Source organism: Danio aesculapii, chromosome 5, assembly GCF_903798145.1.
Source record: "Danio aesculapii chromosome 5, fDanAes4.1, whole genome shotgun sequence".
In the NCBI taxonomy this organism is placed as follows: Eukaryota; Metazoa; Chordata; class Actinopteri; order Cypriniformes; family Danionidae; genus Danio; species Danio aesculapii.
This window is the reverse complement of record NC_079439.1, coordinates 6,091,250-6,112,633: the sequence shown is the minus strand read 5'-3', so window position 1 is coordinate 6,112,633 and position 21,384 is coordinate 6,091,250. Positions and strand designations below refer to the sequence as shown.

At 34.2% G+C, this 21,384-nt stretch overlaps 1 protein-coding gene across 9 annotated transcripts in view; it reads left to right on the top strand.

The window, feature by feature from the left end:
- tnca (tenascin Ca) overlaps window positions 1-8,063 on the top strand; it is a 133,295-nt gene extending 125,232 nt beyond the window's left edge. For all 9 annotated transcript variants that reach the window (XM_056457283.1, XM_056457282.1, XM_056457284.1 and 6 more), the window contains 4 exons: window positions 1,611-1,707; window positions 1,802-1,963; window positions 4,430-4,593; window positions 7,362-8,063. In XM_056457283.1, the coding sequence (XP_056313258.1) occupies window positions 1,611-1,707; window positions 1,802-1,963; window positions 4,430-4,593; window positions 7,362-7,472 (534 nt within the window). In that variant the 3' untranslated portion in view covers window positions 7,473-8,063. The remainder of the gene's footprint in view (window positions 1-1,610; window positions 1,708-1,801; window positions 1,964-4,429; window positions 4,594-7,361) is intronic.
- The last annotated feature ends 13,321 nt before the right edge of the window (window positions 8,064-21,384 follow it).

Below are 21,384 nucleotides of genomic sequence, written 5' to 3'. Positions count from 1 at the left end.
GCATTTATTTTACCCCAGTATAATCAATGGAGCTTCTGTGCTAGCCTGCCGATTGTGACAGGCGCATGCGAGTAAACTGCTTTTTGTCTCGTTTTACGCTTGAGCAACTAAATGAATGCCGAAGTCTGTTTATCTGATTGTATTTTAATTACATTACAACATCGATACTGTAAAAGGAACCGTATAAAATGGAAAAACTCACAATAACAGGTCACCGGATGTTTATCATTATGGGAAAAATACTAGCTCGGCATATACCCTATTGAGTGATAACTGCAACAGTTCACAAGCATTGGACTGAATGTGAAGGCCGGTAGCGAAAGTGATACATGTGGTGTACACTCTACCAAACACTCATTCTTACTCTGTGGAAAGTGGCTCTTTATAAGGGTGCAAATCAACCTATTTTCTAATCTTGGTAAAATCTTTACACCCAAATATTTAAACTGTTCAACAACTCCAAATTGAGATGCCTCTACAATTGGATTCTTTCTTTCATTTGAATTTAAGATTAATATGGAGGATTTTGTTTTATTGATCCATTATCCTGAGATACTGCCAAATGTTTTAATTATTTGTACCACAGCTGGATTAGATTTACTTAATTTTGACATGAATAGAATGACATCATCAGCATACAAGGCATACAATTCTATGTTCTATTCTATCAACCGGAGGTCGGAAGCAGTATTACATGTCAACATGCCAAACAATACACAATGCAAAAAAATATATAATAATAAATAAATAACCCAGAAAATAATAATAGTAACATTTAACTGTTACAACTGAAACCTGTGTAAGTGAAACGAGAGAAACGCTGAAACAATTGCTGATTGCACGAAAGCAGCAGAGATTTTATTATGCAACATTTCCATGGCAATGATCTGAGAACTTGAGAATGTTCCCCTTGTACATTAGAAATCCATTGTACAGTATTTCAGCACAACTTCTGCAGACTTATTTCTAAATCTGTTGTTTGGTCGCTGAAAGTCAATATCAGATTATGTCATAGATCTACTCATGATACAAAAGTGACATGCTTTCCTTGTAAACAAATGTTTTGTTGTTTGTCTGTTAGCTACACAAACAAAACAAATGGTTCGTCGGCTGTTTTTGTGGTAGTTGAAGTTTTTCCTTGTAATAGGAGAACCGAGTTTAGTGTTATTCAGCACTTGTAATGTTTCTTTTGTGGTTCTTTGGAGTGATTGAGGTTAGGTGTCAAAAGTATCGAGTTTGGTACCAATCGATGCTGAAATAAAATTAAAAAACGTCCATTTCCCACTAACAACGCTGTTGAACACATTCTCAAACACTGCTGATTGGCCCAGCCTGGAAATGGCCAAAACCCCTCTAAAACCAGGCTGGTCGAGCAGCTAAAACCAGCCAACCAGCATAGGCTGGTTTAAGCAGTTTTTTTCAGTAGGAAAGTTTTTAAATTTAGGGTAGAATTTGTATTGTACATTGTGCTTTTGTGTATTATGTGTGACATGCTTGTATGCTGCAACCAAATTGCCTCCGGGAAATGAATAAAGACTGACTAAGACTGACTAAGACTATAATTATGAGCCAAAGAACCAGTACAGTATCGACATCTCTCTTTTCCACAGCTGTTCCTGCGCCGTCAGAGCGGAAAGCTGAACTTCTACAGAAACTGGAGGAACTACTCTGCGGGATTTGGAGACACGAGCGACGAATTCTGGCTTGGTGAGACTCGATTATTTTAATGGTCTATTTGTCCATTTAATAATATAATCAAACGTGTATTTACTGGCAGAACTGCTGTGTTCTGGTCTTTCAGGACTGTCAAATCTGCACAAAATCACAGCAGCCAAGCAATATGAGATCCGCGTGGACCTGCGTGACGGACCTGAGACCGTGTTTGCTGTCTATGACAGATTTTACATCGGAGATCCTCGTTCCCGCTACAAGATCCAGATCGGTGCATACAGTGGAACCGCAGGTGAATTAGAGGATACAATGTTTATTTTTGACCGAGGGTTCCCACTCTCAACCACATATCATATTCCCTGACTAGAGAGATGAATATTCATGAACTATAATAAGCACCGAGCAGACAAAAAATGTCCAAGTTTAGGATGCGGTGCTAAAGGCTGAACATTTTATTGAATTGCTTTATTAATTCAAAGTTCATTTTTTAATTAGCCTTTGGGAGATTTAGAGGAATACAGATTTAAAGTGTGTAAATGTTTTATTACGTCCCAACAAGTCTAGGATTGGCAGGAACAATAACAAAAAAAATAAATGAGGTGGTAAGGTAGGGGGGAAGGTGGTTATCCACCTGGTTTCACAGACAGCTGCCCACTGTGATCGGACATTGCACCAATGTCGGCGATCTGGGGGTGTTATAGACTGTACCAAAATGCTGAGGGGGTGGGGGGGGTGGGGTTAAGTTCCGGGAGTTTTGCAGGGTCTGAAATACGGGAGACTCCCGGGGAAAACAGGAGTGTTGGCAGGTATGACTGGCTCCCTGTTAAGTTTAGAATTGCTTTTTAACTTTTGATGTTTGTTTTTAATACTGTCAATGCCTTGCTCCTTCTTATTTACTTATATAAAAATTTCACATTCACAAACCCATCAGAGCTTTGCAATCTGCTTGCCAACTTTTGCTTGAAGTCCCACAGTCAAGATACAAGCAGTGGGGGTGATGGCTCTTTTGCAGTGGCAAGCATAGCCGGCCCTCCCTCTATAAAGCTGCGGTCACACTTGACTTTTCTTCCCATAGACTTCCATTCATACGCACGCCAATGCGTCAGACCGGAAACGCAGGGTCATGCGTCAAGTTTTGCATGTTGCTGCGGTGCAAAGTTCCAAGCTTGGTGAACTCTGACCTGCGAAATCTCATCACTTGACTGCGTGAGATCAATCGAGGATCAAAACACGAACTCTCTGGACAGAAATTTAAAACATGAAGCAATCCCTGGCTTTTTTAAATGTCTAATCATCTTGTTTAATCCCGCCCCTTTTCGCAGCGCCGTACGACAGAATTTCGCACACACAAAGCCCAGTGTGACCGTAGCTTAAGCCAGGGGTGCTCAACCCTGTTCATGGAGATCGAACTTCCTGCCGAGTTCAGCTCCAATATAAATGTGCCTACATGTCATAAGACAAATGTCCTAAACTCTATTTTTAACTGTCCAAAATGGGGGAAAAAATTGTTTTTACCCTCTGATAGTCAAAGCAAGTAGAAAAAAATAATCTATGTTAAACGTGCATTAAAAAATTCAGGAAAAACTGTTTTATGTAAATTTGGACCACAAGTCCACATATATGGACATACTTTTTCTCTAAAAATACACATTTATTCTAATTAGGTTCCGATAATCCCAAATAGCAAAGAGAAATAAAAAAATACATGTAAAAAACACCTTGGGCCTTAAGAGGTTATAGCCAAGCTTAAGACCCACTTGTTTAAATGGGCTTTTAATGTGTTGCGCTGACACTTTTTAATGTTTGTTGTATTTTATTGATATTTCTTGTATTGTTTTGCATTGTCTGTTTTTTAGTTGTGCTGTATACTTTTATTTTTACTTGTGTAAAGCAGTTTGGTCAATCTTCGTTGTAGTAAAGTGCTATATAAATAAAGGTTGATTGATTGATTGACTTCCGAGTACTGGGTTGCAGCTGGAAGGGCATTCGCTGTGTAAAACATATGCGGTTCATATCACTGTGGCGACCCATGATTAATAAAGGGACTAAGCCGAAGGAGAATAGAAATAGAAAGTAAAATAAAAAACAAAAACTCATGACTTACATTTTTGGAAGAAAAAAATAATAATAATTCCCTGATTTTTATTGTCTGGAATTGAATTTGAACATTTTTAATCAATGCAATTAAATGTTTAAATGTTTTGCAATATTTATTAGCTTTAAAGGGACCTATTATGCCTCTTGTAAGATGTACAATAAATCTCTGATGTCCCTACAGTGTGTATGTGAAGTTTCAACTCAAAATACTTCACAGATAATGTTTAATAACTCTTTAAAACTGCCCCTTTTTATTACTAAATTACTAAAGTTTAGTTATAAACGGCATTTTGGTGACTGTCGCTTTAAATTCAAATGAGATTGTGCTCTTTTTAAAAGGGGGTGGAGCTACAAATGCCTATGTGTCAGCATAGTGGCAGACAGTTTTCATCGTGTGCATATAAAACTCCACATTTATAATCCTCTTATTTGCTGACATTATCTTCAGCAGGTGAAAACTAACTGCAGATGGCTGCTTCTCACTCAGGGCTGTTTATGCTAATGAAGGACAGATAGTCACTAATGGGCGGGGCTTTCCACCTCTGATGACGCGTACAAAGGGAGGATGTCAATCAAAGTGTTTTTACTCACTGTTTTTATTGTTTTTAGTGCAATTATAAAAAATAAAAAAAGATTGAATTGAAATATTTGTACCTTTTAGGCGACTCTCTGACGTATCACCAGAACAGGCCGTTCTCCACCTATGACAGTGACAATGACATCGCCATCACCAACTGTGCCCTCTCATACAAAGGCGCCTTCTGGTATAAAAACTGCCATCGAGTCAATCTGATGGGCAAATATGGAGACAGCAGCCACAGCAAGGTAAGAGCGCAGAATCTGCATTTATTAAACAGAGAACAATTACATTTTACATTGAAGTTCAGTTTACTGGTTATTTAATACATGACAAAAAAACAAGTGCATAACAGACAAAAAAATATCAGCAACATGTTAAAGTATGAACTAACAACAAAGAGAACATCTGATTGAGTATTAATTAGTTAATTTGTGTTTTAATATGAGGGTAATTAATAAATAATAGGAATTCTTCTGTAATTTGAGTATAAACTGTATAAAGTATTTATGTTCAATAAGACAAATAAATTAAAAATAAACAAATATTAACTCTTATTGAATAACAAACGATATAAAGTATTTAAGTTCAGTAACACATTACTAAATAAATAAATAAATAAATATTCACTATAATTTAGGTATAAACTGTATAAAGTATTTAAATTCAATAACACATAAATAAATAAATAAATAAATAAATAAATAAATAAATAAATAAATAAATAAATAAATAAATAAATATTTACTATAAGTATAAACTTTATAAAGTATTTAAATTCAATAACACATAAATAAATAAATATTTACTATAAGGATAAACTTTATAAAGTATTTAAATTCAATAACACATAAATAAATTAATTAATTAATAAATATTTACTATAAGTATAAACTGTATAAAGTATTTAAATTCAATAACACATAAATAAATAAATGAATAAATAAATAAATAAATAAATAAATATTTACTATAAGTATAAACTGTATAAAGTATTTAAATTTAATAACACAAACAAATAAATAAATAAATATTTACTATAATTTAATTATAAATTATATAAAGTATTTAAGTTCAATAACATAAATAAATGAATTAATGAATTAATAAAATTAATGCTTCACTCTAAGTATAAACTGTATAAAGTATTCCAGTTCAATAACACAAATAAATAAATAAGTATTCACTTTAATTTAATTATAAACTTAATTAAATATTCAAGTTCCCAGCCGCATCATCCCAGCCGCATCACACTCGGCAGCAAACCGCCCCACTGCATGCTCCATGTTTGAAGAAGCCAACAGAATGACATCGTTCAGCGATGAAATCCTGTGGTCCCTGAACCGGACCCCCTCCAGCCCAAGGCTACGCTTTGAAATTCTGTCCATAAAAATTATGAACAGAATCGGTGACAAAGGGCAGCCCTGCCGGAGCCCAACATGCACTGGAAACAAGTTTGACTTATTGCCGGCAAAGTGAACAAAACTCCTACTCTGTTCATACAGGGACGAGACAGCCCTTAATAAAGCGCCTCTGACCCCATAATCCCACAGCACTTTTCACGGAATATCACGAGGGACACGGTCGAATGCCTTCTCCAAGTCCACAAAACACATGTGGACTGGTTGGGCATACTCCCATGAACCCTCGAGCACCCTGGTGAGAGTATAGAGCTGGTCCAGCGTGCCACAGCCCGGACGAAAACTGCATTGTTCCTCCTGGATCCTAGATTCAACCATCAGCCAGATCCTCCTCTTCAGTACCATGGAATAGACTTTCCCAGGGAGGCTGAGGAGCATGATCCCCCTATAGTTGGAGCACACCCTCCGGTCCCCTTTCTTTAAATTCTTTAAATTGATTTTTTTTTTTTTTTTTTAAATTAGGTCATGAGGTAATTAATTAATAAATCAATCAATCAATCAATCAACCAACCAATCAATTAATTGATGCTTCACTCTAATTTAAGTATAAACTGTATAAAGTATTGAAATTCAATAACACAAATAAATAAATATTCACTTTAATTTACAATATAAAGTATTTGTTCAAAAAACACAAATAAATAAACAAATAAATAAATATTCCCTATAATTTAATCATAAACTTTATAAAATATTCAAGTTCAATAACACATAAATAAAAATAAATAAACATTTAACTATATATAATTAATAAATAAACATTTAACTATATATAATTTAAATGTAAAGATATAAAGTATTCAAGTTCAATAACACATAAATGAATAAATACATAAATAAATAAATAAATAAATAAATAAATAAATGAATAAATACATAAATAAATAAATAAATACACAAATAAATAAATAAATACATAAGTGAATAAATACATAAATACATAAATAAATAAATAAATAAATAAATAAATAAATAAATAAATAAATAAATACATAAATAAATAAATACATACATAAATAAATAAATGAATAAATACATAAATAAATAAATAAATAAATAAATAAATACATAAATGAATAAATAAATAAATAAATAAATAAATAAATACATAAATAAATAAATAAATAAATAAATAAATAAATGAATAAATACATAAATAAATAAATAAATAAATAAATAAATAAATTCATACATAAATAAATAAATAAATAAATAAATAAATAAATAAATAAATAAATAAATTCATAAATGAATAAATACATAAATAAATAAATAAATAAATAAATAAATAAATAAATAAATACATAAATAAATAAATAAATAAATAAATAAATAAATTCATACATAAATAAATAAATAAATACATAAATGAATAAATACATAAATAAATAAATAAATAAATAAATAAATAAATAAATAAATAAATAAATAAATAAATAAATAAATAAATAAATTCATAAATAAATAAATAAATAAATAAATAAATCCATACAAAATTGAGGCACAATGAAGTGCTTTACACCTACTTAAAATGCAGCGCACGTACTTTAATTCACGTATTTTGAGTATACAATAATGAGTATTTTAATTCACAGGGCATCAATTGGTTTCACTGGAAAGGCCACGAACATTCAATTCCCTTTGCGGAGATGAAGATCCGACCAGCAAATTTCAGAAACTTGGAAGGCCGACGGAAAAGATCCTAAACTTCAGATGTCCCTCTTTCTCTCTTCTCAGAAATCTTTCTAGAGATACAAACTGCCTTCCACGTCAATGTTATTAATACTGTCATCAAGCCAGTTAACATCTTAGAAACGGGTTTTGGACATAAAATAATGTGATTTTTGAAAGTCAAACACAAGATCTTCCTTTTACAAACCTCAGATCTGTGAGAAAACCACTTTAAGAACAAGTCTCCACTTTATTTGATGATCTTGTAAAGGAAGTGATTTGACTCCAGTGATGTCATTTCCTCCACTGAATCACTGTCATGCTCAGGTCTGACACAACCAAGATGGTGCACATAAGTGTTCATTATTTTTTCCCTGCCATTTTTTTAAAACCTTTTAAAAGAAATGAAGCAAATTATGATCTGATTATTTTCAGCAAAGGTTTTATGGCAAGCCAGTTTGTGGAGTGATTATTATTGATCTTTTTTGTTTAGTTTTGTTTGAGAGTCCTCGATGTCTATAATCCATCAGTGTCAATTAAACGTTATCTCTCTCTCTCTTCTCCCTGTGAATGTTGAAAATTGATCGTCCACAAGACAGAAAATAAAAAACATGATTTGTAATGTTTGAATTTGTCAGTTTCCCTATTTATCTATCATTAAGTAAAGTGTTTAGGAGATGAACAGATGCCAGTTATTAAATACTCACCGGCCACTTTATTAGGTACACCCTACTAGTTTGGGTTGGACCCCCTTTTGCCTTCAGAATTGCCTTAATCCTTCATGGCATAGATTCAACAAGGTACTGGAAATATTCCTCAGAGATTTTGCTCCATATTGTCATGAGAGCATCACACAGTTGCTGCAGATTTGTCAGCTGCACATCCATGATCTGAACCTCCCGTTCCACCTTATCCCAAAGGTGCTCTATTGAATTGAGATCTGGTGACTGTGGAGGCCATGTGTGCCAAGAAAACTGCACCACCCACACCAGCCTGAACCACTGATACAAGGCAGGATGGATCCATGCTTCCATGTTGTTAACGCCAAATTCTGACTGTACCATCTAAATGTTGCAGCAGAAATCAAGACTCATCAGACCAGGCAACGTATTTTCAATCTTCTATTGTTTAGTTTTGGTGAGCCTGTGTGAATTTTAGCCTCAGTTTCCTGTTCTTAGCTGACAGGAGTGGCACCCGGTGTGGTCTTCTGCTGCTGTAGCCCATCCGTCTCAAGGTTGGACGTGTTGTGTGTTCAGAGATGCTCTTCTGCAGACCTTAGTTGTAACAAGTGGTTATTTGAGTTACTGTTGACTTTCTATCAGCTGGAACCAGTCTGGCCATTCTCCTCTGACCTCAACAAGGCATTAACGCCCCAGAACTGCCGCTCTCTGGATATTTCTTTTCGGGCAATTCTCTGTAAACCCTAGAGATGGTTGTGCGTGAAAATCCCAGTAGATCAGCAGTTTCTGAAATACTCAGACCAGCCTGTCTGGCATCAACAACCATGCCACATTCAAAGTCTCTTAAATCCCCTTTCTTCCCCATTCTGATGCTCGGTTTGAACTGCAGCAGATCGTCTTGACCATGTCTACATGCCCAAATGCATTGAGTTTCTGCCATGTGGCTAATTTGAAATTTGCATTAACGAGCAGTTGGATAAAGTGGCCTGCCAGTGTGTGTGTGTGTATATATATATATATATATATATATATATATATATATATATATATATATATATATATATATATATATATATATATATATATATATATATATATATATATATATATGGGTGGATTTAACCAGTGGGGTGAGGGCCACTTTGGGCCCCAGAGATCTGGCAGCTCCCAATAAATATCTAGAACAGGGGTGGAGCTGGGGGGACAGTTAGGGCTTCTGTGGCTTTAGCCCTGAATTTGGGTTAAGTTTTGTCAAAAAGTATTTTTATAGCATATTATGCAGAAATATTAAAATCAGTTCAATATTGCTTTCCTGCAGGAATGATGAATCAATATCAACTGGTCTTTCTCTGTCTCTTTTTTATTAATTTAAGAGTTTTAACAGAGCGTCTCGGTGGTAAGTGATTTTTCCCCGAGAGCAAGCTGATCCTAGAGCTACGCCTCCTGTCAATCACTCAACGCAGCACTTGTCACACCGCCACACCACAATTGTACTCACTTTGTACTTTGTTACCGGCTTTAACTTCTTATTAACAAAAAGTGAAAACTAAATAAAGTCATCTTGTTTGGTTCGTTTTATATTTACCTCAGATTTTCGTTGACCGTGCGATGAAGAGAAACTCACACAGGATGCTTAGCTCTAAGTTTTGATTCATTCATTCAGGCTGAGCTGTAGCTAATATTTAGGTCTTTTATTTTTATTTAAAGCTGGGTAGGCATTGCTTTTTTTTTTTTTTTTTTCATGGCGATGCCTTAAAAGAACAGGCAATAGTGTGGGAGAAAGGGCGTAGTGACCCTATGGTAGTGACCAACTACAGGCTACATTTGGGCTAAGCCCATAATTACCAGCTCTTTCCCTGATCTACGTTTAAGGGTGAAAAAAAAAGAATTGTGCTAAATAAGAGACACAATGCACTCCAATAACGAGTGTACAACCTATAGGCTTGACAGCTAGAAAATGTCCAAAATAGACTGAGTTTGCTCGCCAAATTAATTTCCGCATCTGACCACAAGATGGCGGCCATATAGCGGAATCTTATCGATGTACGTTAAGTTTCAACATAAAACAAATATCATTTAATTGAAGTAACGGTTGTATACATAACTGACATCAAAATACTTCGTTTCATTACTATCAAACGGCTCACTAAGTGTTAAACTAATTCTAGTCTAATCTGCCTGAGAGTTTTATCAACCAGCAAAACGCGCTGTGCTCATTATGAACGTAATGAAGATTGTGATGATGATGAAAATGATGACGAAGATGGAGATGAACAACATGATGATGAAGGTGAAGAATACGATGAAGAGCATGATGGACATGAAAATGATGACAGGATAAGGGTGATTATGCCGATGAAAACTAATTATGAACAAACATGGTGATAAAGGTGCTCATAATGATAATTATTAAGATGGCCATGAAAAGGATTATGAACCCAAAGATGATGAAAATAAGGATGATAAAGATTAAGAACATAATGTTAATGAAGAACAATAAGTAGATGATGATGAAGATAAAGATGATGATGAATGGAACACACCAGTGATGCTCCTGATAGTGAAGATGCCTGATCTTCTGCACAACGGAAGACTGGAGAAGGATTCTGCTCTGTTATGATGATGGTGTGTTGTTGTCTTGTCAAAATGTACAACACAACCTACCTTTTATTATTATTTAATTTTTATTATTGTTTATTTTTATTATTGCTGACCATGTCTATTTCTTCATGTCCTATCTATGCATCCAACAGGATAATGCACACAAACTCAGACCATCACCAGTTTCATGGGCAGCTTCATGAGCAGGTGAGAGTGTGTACATTGTTAAAAAATATATGTTTATTTACAGTTTCTGTATTTTCTGTTTATTTACGCTTGTGAAATTCATTATGGGATGTTTATCTCTGCTCTGTCGACTTTTGATGTTGAAAATTCAACTCTACATTTTAACAAAGAGACTTTAATTGACATTTTAAGTAATATAATGTGTGATGTAGAAGAATTTATATGCACACACCTCTGAGTGTTTAAAAAAATAGCATATTGTTTATCATAGCGCCTGAAGATTCATCACTGGTTCAAGTGCACGCACACATCACTGTAATTTATATAAAATGACAGAATGGACCTCATTACAGTTAAGGAGAAAACAACATATTTTAGTTTTCATTTTTAAAGCTTTAGTTGGTAAATTACCACAGTATATATCTAATTTGTAGGAGAACTGTTCAAATACTTACAACACCACATCAGCAGATATGCTCTTACTTAAGATGCTATTTTTTCACACTGAGTTAGGTCGATCTGCATTCTCTAAGTATGCTCCGTATGTGTGCAATGAGCTTCAACATATACTACATATGAAATCTGTGCCAACGCTATATTTAAAAACATTTTAAAGACTGTCAATTTAGAACAGTGCACATGTTTTAACAATTGATTATGGTTTCTACAATATTGTGTGTGTTTCTGTGTTGTGACATGTATTTTTATTTTTTTTTTTGTAACTCTGTCCTATGCTGCCTATCTTGACCAGGGCGCCCTGGTAGAAGAGGTATTGTATCTCAATGGGACATCCCTGGTAAAATAATTAAATAAGTAAAAAAATAATAAATAAATTATAGAGAAATTAGTTTGTAAAAGAACAGAAAATGTACTGGTAGTTTATTACAAGGTTTTTGTAGAGTAATATACAACACCAACCCAGACAAAATATCACTTTACACTATTAAAATGTTTATAAAAGTCACTTTGTTAAACTTTTCAAGGTTAAAAGTTGTTGGAAGAAAGTCCAAAATCCAATAATGCATTTCAAAAGCATGAATTAAAGGGGGTGTGTGGGGTTTGGGGGGTTGGAGGGGGATAAAAAAATAAAAACATGATTCCCAAAATATGGAAAACAGCTAATTAAGAGTAATAATAAGAGTATTATGTCTATTTTATGAACATAAAGTGATGAAGCACTCATAAAATATCAACAGTAGCCATGACCAAGGTTTGTGAAATGTAATTTTTATGTTGTATGACCATTTTTGCATCTCACATCAAAAACATAATAGGATTTAAAAAAGAAATGAACAGACAAAAAAATATTTTAAACAGCAAAAAATATAGTGAGCTGTCAAAAATCAAGATGAAGTCAAAGTGTGGTGGTAATTATTGAGGCTCAGTTTTTGGTACATACATTTACACTGCAAATAAATACGACTTTTCCCAGTACAAAAATCTTCAAATTAGAACTCATACAGAATCTTAAATTAAGACACACTTACTTGAGGGAGGGAAAAAATAATGTTTTCAATTAAAAGCATCAATATTTAAATGCTTAAACCAAGAAATGGGTGTCAGAAAAATAAACTTATGATATTTTATTTCATTCATTCATTTTCCTTCGGCTTAGTCATTTATTAATCAGGGGTCGCCACAGCAGAATGAACTGCCAACTATTCCAGCATATGTTTTACGCAGTGGATGCCCTTTCAGCCACAACCCAGTACTGGGAAACACCCATACACCCTAATTCACAAACACACTCATAAACACGCCAATTTAGTTTACCAAATTCACCTATAGCGCATGTGTTTGGACTGTGTGGGAAACCGGAGCACCCGGAGGAAACCCACACCAACATGGGGAGAACATGCAAACTCCACACAGAAATGCCAGCTGGCGCAGCCGGGACTCGAACCAGAGACCTTCTTGCTGTGAGGTGACAATGCTAACCTCTGGGCCACAATGCCGCCCTGTTATTTTATTTTACTTGTTTATTTTTCTGACCATCCTTTATAAAGTTTTACAAACTAGTTTCAAGAGGAGCATGTTATATGATTGATCACGGCTGCTCTCTCATCTGTAATCAGCAATAATCCAATCAGATTGATCCAAGCCTACCATAAATAGACTGATTTTGCCCTACCACCTCATCTCCTGCTTTTCCTCCATTTACCAGGGGGAGCTCTCGAGACCTACTTGAGCTCGGATCATCTCCGAGCTCAGGGTTCTCTCCTGGATGCCAATACATGCTAATAGCGTCAAGCAATATCTAAGTGGGAACTCTTGAACTTAATTTGATCGTAAAGTTATTGAGTTTTGATGCTTTTATTTCAAACAATGTTTTTTCTCTCTAAATAAATGCATCTTAATTTAAGGATATTTCAATTTTTGTCCTGAAAAGAAAAGAAACAATATATATGTCTGTTAAATCTTTCACCAGTTACCCAGAAGGATTACTCAATAAAAAAAAACTTCCCCTTAATAGTAATCAAACATGTTAATCATTGCAATATTCTGGAAATTTCACTTGGCACAAATCTCGCTTTTAGAGGAGAAGGGAAATAATACAGCGTACATCAACGTTTCTGTGTTATAAAATTGCACATGTTGAGTTTGACATACATTCAGTCCGCGTTCGTTAAAGGACAGATCATTACCTATGAACTCTAACAGCACTTCACTATGCATATTTGGCACAAATAATCTCACAGAAACACAGCAGAACAGATCTGGCATCGTTTACATAGTCTCTTTAAAGAAACACTCCACTTTATTTGGAAATAGTCTCATTTTACAGCTCCCCTAGAGTTAAACAGCTGAGTTTGACCATTTTTAATCCATTCAGCCGATCTATGATGTCTCACACTATTAGCTTAGCTTAGCATAGATCATTGAATCAGATTAGACCGTTAGCGTCTCTCAAATGAGCAAACATTTTCAATAATTTTGACTCTTCTGTAGTTACATCGTGTACTAAGACCCACCGAAAATGAAAAGTGGCTATTTTCTAGGCTGATATGGATAGGAACTATACTCTCATTCTGGCATAATAATCAATAAAGTTTGCTGCCGTACCATGACACAAATATATCATGCAGCACCTTTAAATAGTCCCCTGCTAAGTTGGTTATGTTGATGGAAGTTAGATGATTTTTAGGGACTATGAAATAGTGTATACACTGTAAAAAATAAATCCGTAATCAGCTGTGGTTGCCAGTACTTTACCGTTAAAAATACGGTACAAAAACGCTAAAGTAATTTCTCATTTTTACAATAAACTACCGTATATCATTAATTTATAGATGTAATATGTCTGTATTTTGAATTAATAACATCTACAATCTTTTGTTACACAGTTAGACACGTTAACACAGCCATATGCAGGTGTTGATGAGGAAGTTACATAATGAACCAATGCTCATCACAAACAACTTTTCCCACAAGCAGAAAAGTGTATCAGTGTATAGAAGGTGCTCAGTGTCATTCACACAGCTACTAAACACCAGTACAGTAACACGCATACAATTAAAGTCATGAAATAAACATTGTTTATCAACATTAGATGTAACATAAATCTCTAATGTACATAACTGATGGGGAAACACTTAAAAAGATCTATAGTAATGTCAACAAATAACATAAAAAGTGATGTGCAATGCAGGGAATTCTGAGAAAGTCAATTTACGGTTATTGGCTGTATATATTAAGGAAACATACTGTTAACCAGGTTACAGATTTTTACCGTAGCATTTTTACAGTTTTTACCGTTGAAATCACGGCCATTTTTTACAGTGTAGGAAGTATGATGTCACTTTTTTCAGGCCAATCGGCTTTTAGCTTTAGACTGGTTTCCTCGATAAAACCCAAATGGGATAATAAGCTGTGTTCAAACATATTTCATTATACTGTTCTTCCATGTTTTGTCCATCAAGAAAATCTTCACAAAATAATAAACCTTTTATGACTTCTGAATCCTATAGGCACAAGCACTATAAAGCTAACCTTAGGTTATAAACAAACTACACCAAGGTTGCCTGCTCCCTATAACTTAAGTTTATTTTTGAAAACATGGTCCATGATAAGATTTTACCCTGTAGATTAATTTAGTCCATGCTATATTATGTAAGGATAAAGCATTCAGGAAGTTATATCACAGAATAAAACCAGATAAGCTTATCGGAAACTCAATGCAAAGCAAAGCACTGAAGGGCTCTATTCTGTGATAACAACCGCCTGGATGTACTTTATACCATTTATTACATTACTTCTTGTCAAAAGCGTTAAATTAGACACAAAACATTGGTCTGAGCTGTAATCGTTTGTTAAATCTTTGATTAAATGCAAAGCTGAAAGAAACAAAAATGACTGAATGGAACATACATTAACCTTAATCTATTATTCACACACAAGATGGTGCCAAACAGTCAAAAAATAGCTGCATATGTAAATAACAATAAAGCGGCTATGGATAGGAACTATACTCTCATTCTGACATAATAATCAATAATCTTTGCTGTCCGACCATGACTGCAGCAGACATGTATATTATGCAGCGCCTGAAAATAGTCCCCAGCTAGGTTAGTTATATAAACATCAGTAATCCAGTTTAAAGGCGCTGTTTAATAGAGTGTAGGAACTATGATGTCACTTTTGTAGACCAATCGGCTTTAAGCATTATAATGGTTTCTTCAATAAACATCTATAGGATTTTTCCAAAGGATTTTCAATTATTGCAAATAATACGCTGTGCATTTAAACAGAGTTCATTATAGTGTTCTTACATGTTTTGTCCATCAAAAAAAAATCTTTACAAAACAATACAGTTTTATTTTTTTAAATCCTAAATATAGGCACAAGCACTAAAAAGCTAACCTCAGGGTATAAACAATACACCAATGCCGACTGCTCCTGATATGTTTATGTTTAAAAAAAACATAGTCCATGATAAGGATTTACCCTATAGATTATCATAGCAGTCGATGCTATAATATGTAGAGATAAAGCATCCAGAAGGTTATTATCACAGAATAAAGCCAGATGAGATTATCAGAAACTCAATGCAACTCGAAACATTAAAGGGCTCTATTCCGCGATAACAACCGTTTGGATGTACTTTATACCATTTATTGCACGACTACTTGTCAAAAACAAGTTAAATTAGACATAAAACATTGGTCTGAGCTGTAATAATTTGTTAATTATTTGATTAAATGCACAGCTGAAAGAAACGAAAACGGCTGAATGGAGCATACACTAACCTATGTATTATTCAGTCACAAAATGGTGCCAAACTAATTAAAAAAAAAAGTTGTGTCAGGCAAGCATATGGATATGGATGTGAACATATTTACTGACAATAAAGTAATTTAAAGTACCCGCAGGAGCCTATGTTATTAGTTTCAGTGGTTGTTATCTGAAAATAACATACCTTGGAATGTCGGGACCAATAACAATAACAAGTGTTAATTAAAGATAGTTGTGTAACATACCGTGGGTACGGAATGTATTCAGACCCTCTTAAATGTTTCACTCTTTGTTATATGTTACAGCCATTTGTAAAAAATTATTCAAGTTAATTTTTTTCCTCATGAATGTCCACACAGCACCCCATATTGACAGAAAAACACAGAACTGTTGACATTTTCGCAGATTTATTAAAAAAGAAAAACTGAAATACTTTCCGTACCCACAGTCATGGGCGGAGTTAGGACAATTCTAAAAGCCCGTTTTGGGGCCCCCAGAGTTACTATTCTGGAGCCCAATCAAACAACTCAATTCCCCCCTCTTCACTTTCCTCCTCCCTCGGCACCCCCGCTCTTTAAGAATGTTGCCATAGGGCTCATACCGGAAATCGGTGCCTCTGCCCACTGTATATATCTTATATACACTTTTGTCCACAACAACCCCTCCCCCCACCCCCTCCCTGCTCTTAATTACCGTCCGTGACACCACCCAAACCCTCCCCCCTTCTTCAATGTATATATGTGCGCGACAAGAAAAAGTTCCTGATCGGCATGATGATGTCTCCAAAAACGCCTTTAGTCCCATTTAGCAACTTGTTAGCAATTGCATGTTTTTATGAAAACTACCACCTTAAAAATCACAAGAGGGTGTAAGTGGTGTGATTTGTGCCATATAATACAGACCAAAGACCTTATTTAATCTATTTAACCAAAACACCATTCAAAAAAACCCACTGACTCTGAGACGACGGAACCGGAAATGCTAAAATGCTAACTCTCTCCTGGGTTTTTGAATAGAAATTGATGTCGTAGTTCCTCCACTTTAATTATCGTTGCGTCTGATATCTGATGATCAAGTTTCTTGATTACTATGCCAGAATAAGAGTATAGTTAGCCATATCGGCTAATATCAAATAATAGCTAACAGTCATATCGGCTAAAATCGATAGTTAGCCATATCGAAAGTTTTTATTTTCTGTCAATCTTAGTACACAATATAACAACAGAAGAGTCAAGCTTTAAATAAGAAGATTATCAAAACTCTGTCATTTTTGAGAGAGATGCTAATGGTCTAATTCGATTCAATGATTTATGCTAAGCTAAGCTAAACATGTTCCCGCCAGACCTGAAGATTGGCTGAATGGATTTAAAAATGGTAAAACTGATCTGTTTAACTGTAGGGGAACTGTAAAATGAGCCTATTTCCCCCAAAAAGTGGAGTGTCCCTTTAAATAAATGCCCTAAAAGTGGAGCTTAATCGGTATTGCAGATTATAGATCATCATCAGCTATTTCTGACATCTGAAGATCATATTAGGTCATCACAAGGCATCGCATGTACAAATTAATCTGTATTTCGGACAGTTTACTAAGATAAAGGTTAAAATTAGTTTTAAACCACCATGACTGCACATGTACGGCTATATAAATAATATGCATTAAATATAATAAAATAGATGTAAACTGTATATACATTTACTGTATAAAGATCCCTCACTTTGTATGAGAGTTTTATGGTTAGATATAAAGATACTCATATAATTTCAATATATATGTGTGTGTATATTTATAGATAGTAAGATATCTGCTTTTATTTGTAAGAATAGAAGCAGTGTAATATATAATATAATAATGGCTATGTTTAATATATCTTGTATTAATCTCTAAGTGTGTCTGCAGTGGTGTCGTCACTCACTGGATGAGGAAAGTGTGTGTGTTTTAGTTTTTTTTCGTGACTAATATCATGTGCATTTGCAGATTGAGGCCTCCCATGCACAGAGAAGTTTCAATAGTTGTCATAACTGGTTTAAAATCAGTGGATTATGTAGTTTCAATGCCAAATATAAAAGACGAGTGTGTAGCAAAAAGATTCAAACGCTTGGTCCTGTGTAAACATCTCCATTTAGCCTACAAAATACTGCCGCGAACATCGCCTGGCAGTAAGAACAATTCAGAAGGAATAAAATACAAACTCACAATTCACGCACTGCAGTAAAATAAGAGTTTTCTTCAGTGGTTTTGGCTTGTTTTGCAGTTTTCTGGGTTTTAAATCAAGATTACCTTTCATTTTAAGAATGGTAATCACAATTTTATGCTTAAAACAAGAAAAAAGCAACAACAAAGAAACAATTGCTCAGAAAACATGTGACCTAATTCACCCTGATTGCTTTAGTCTTCTTTTCTGAAAAAAAAAGTTTATGATTTTATGGTGGTTCAACAGAACTGAATAACATGTACATTTGCTTAAGTCATTGTTTTTGTTTTTGTCAAGTTACTTAAAAAACATTGACTAAAGCAAATTTTAAATATATATATATATATATATATATATATATATATATATATATATATATATATATATATATATATATATATATATATATACACTCACCGGCCACTTTGTTAGGTACATCTGACCAACTGCTTGTTAACGCAATTTTCTAATCAACCAATCACATGGCAGCAACTCAATGCATTTAGGCAGGTAGACAGTCAAGACGATCTGCTGCAGTTCAAACCGAGCATCAGAATGGGGAAGAAAGGTGATTTAAGTGACTTTGAACGTGGCATGGTTGTTGGTGCCAGACTGGCTGGTCTAAGTATTTCAGAAGCTGCTGATCTACTGGGATTTTCACGCACAACCATCTCTAGGGTTTACAGAGAATGGCATCAACGAGCAGTGAAAGCGTGGATCCATCCTGTCTTATATCAACAGTTCAGGCAGGTGGTGGTGTAATGGATGGATATTTTCTTGGCACACTTTGGGCCCCATTAGTACCAATTGAGCATCGTGTCAACGCCACAGCCTGCCTGAGTATTGTTACTGACCATGTCCATCCCTTTATGACCAGTGTACCCATCTTCTGATGGCTACTTTCAGCAGGATAACGCGCCATGTCATAAAGCGTAAATCATCTCAGACTGGTTTCTTAACCATGACAATGAGTTCACTGTACTCAAATGGTCTCCACAGTCACCAGATGTCAATCCAAAAGAGCACCTTTGGGATGTGGTGGAACGGGAGATTCGCATCATGGATGTGCAGCCGACAAATCTGCAGCAACTCTGTGATGCTCTCATGTCAATATGGAGCAAAGTCTCAGGAATATTTCCAGTATCTTGTTGAATCTATGTTGGATTAAGATAGTTCTGAAGGCAAAAGGGGGTCCAACCTGGTACTAGTACGGTGTACTTAATAAAGCGGCATATAAAATATACATAATTATTTTGGCAATAATTCTCTAAATTAATTTTTAAAACTCTACAAAATTTGTTTCCTTATATAAAGCTAAAAAAATTACTTTATACTTAAGAAAAATTGGGTCATTGGGTCAAGAAATTACATTAAATAGTCATGTTTTCTGCAATAATTATCTTAATTAATAAAAAATAGATAAATATAAATGTAGCAAATATTATTTCCTAAACAAAAATACAAATAAATTAAATTAAAAATGAAATTAAATTAAGTTTGTACTTAAAAATAAAAATCTGTCATTTCGATCACGAATATTTAATTTTTTCTGACTCCAACATCACATATTTCTTTCTTATTTTAAGCATTTATTTATTAGCATCAATTAAATAAATCTCTTAATTGAAGAATATTTAGACTGTTTTTATATATAAACTGGAAAACAAAGCAAAAACACTGAAGAAAAAACATTATTTTGCAGCGTGAATCCGGCAAGCACTATAAACTCAAGCTCTGATGAACCATGAAAACTGTATAAATATTCCTATTTACAAAGTAAGAACAAGACTCGTCGCTGTTTCTTATAAATATACAAAATGCAGTGTAATAAGTTGAATATTCATGTGCACAGGACTCCTGCCCAGGACCATTGATTTCTCGCACACACACACACACAAACACACACCTACTGTAAGATTAGTACGATTTTCACGTTAAATTTCAAACTATCTTCCACAGATGTGTCCAAACACCAATAAAAGGAAAAATCCACGATCATAACCTTCACTGTACTTCATGTATGACCACTTAAAAACCTTGGACCCGCAAAAAACAGAATTGTGTGTTAAAACGCATTCAACATGCACTTTATAAAATGCTAATCCGCGTGTTCATTAAATATGCAGTCTAATTTGAATAATGAGGTATTCAGCTACCAATAGTGTATTACTCATAGTGGTTTACACTGCAAAAGATGAAGAGATTTTGTCTTGTTTTCCAGTACAAATATCTAAACATTCTTAAATCAATATCCCTTTTTGCAGTGTAATGCCTTTCACCAAGAGTAAAACCTCTTAAATCAGTGAAGTTGTGAAGCTCGCTGTGTAACTGGATCAGACTTCACATCAGCTCCAGTCCACTCAAAAAAATATTTTTCCAACTACTTATTTAAAATGAGTTGAATCAACACAAATCTTGAGATTTTTTTAGGACAACTTAATTGTTTTAGGTTTAATTGAGTTTAATTAGTTAAGTTAACTTAATCGATTTGAGTTGGGACAACATGAATGTATTGCATGGAACCCTGTGTGAACAATGCTTTACAAGTAATGCAAGTTACGTAATCATATTACTTTTCTAAGTAACGACTTAAGTAATGCATTACTTAAAAAAATAGGTACTAACATTTGAGCTACATTTTAAATAATGTAATGTGAGTTACTTTTTAGTTTAATAATTAGCTTTTAAAAAATAAATTGCTGAATTAAAAGTAGAGTAGTCACATTGAATCCTGCACAGTGTTGCAAGATTGGGGAGTTTTGAATTTGATTGTGCGGGTAATAAAGGGAATAGGCCGGTTGACAAAATTTGTGCGGTTTTGAAACGTACATTTTATATGCAAATTATTTAACAAAACGTACTTTCAAAAGTAACTCAGAAGCAACGTAACACATTACTTTCTAAAGTAGCTCAGAAGTAACGTAACGCATTACTTTCAAAAGTAACTAAGATATATCAACGCATTACTTTCAAAAGTAACTCAGAAGTAACGTAACGCATTACTTTCAAATGTAACTAAGATATATCAACGCATTACTTTCAAAAGTAACTCAGAA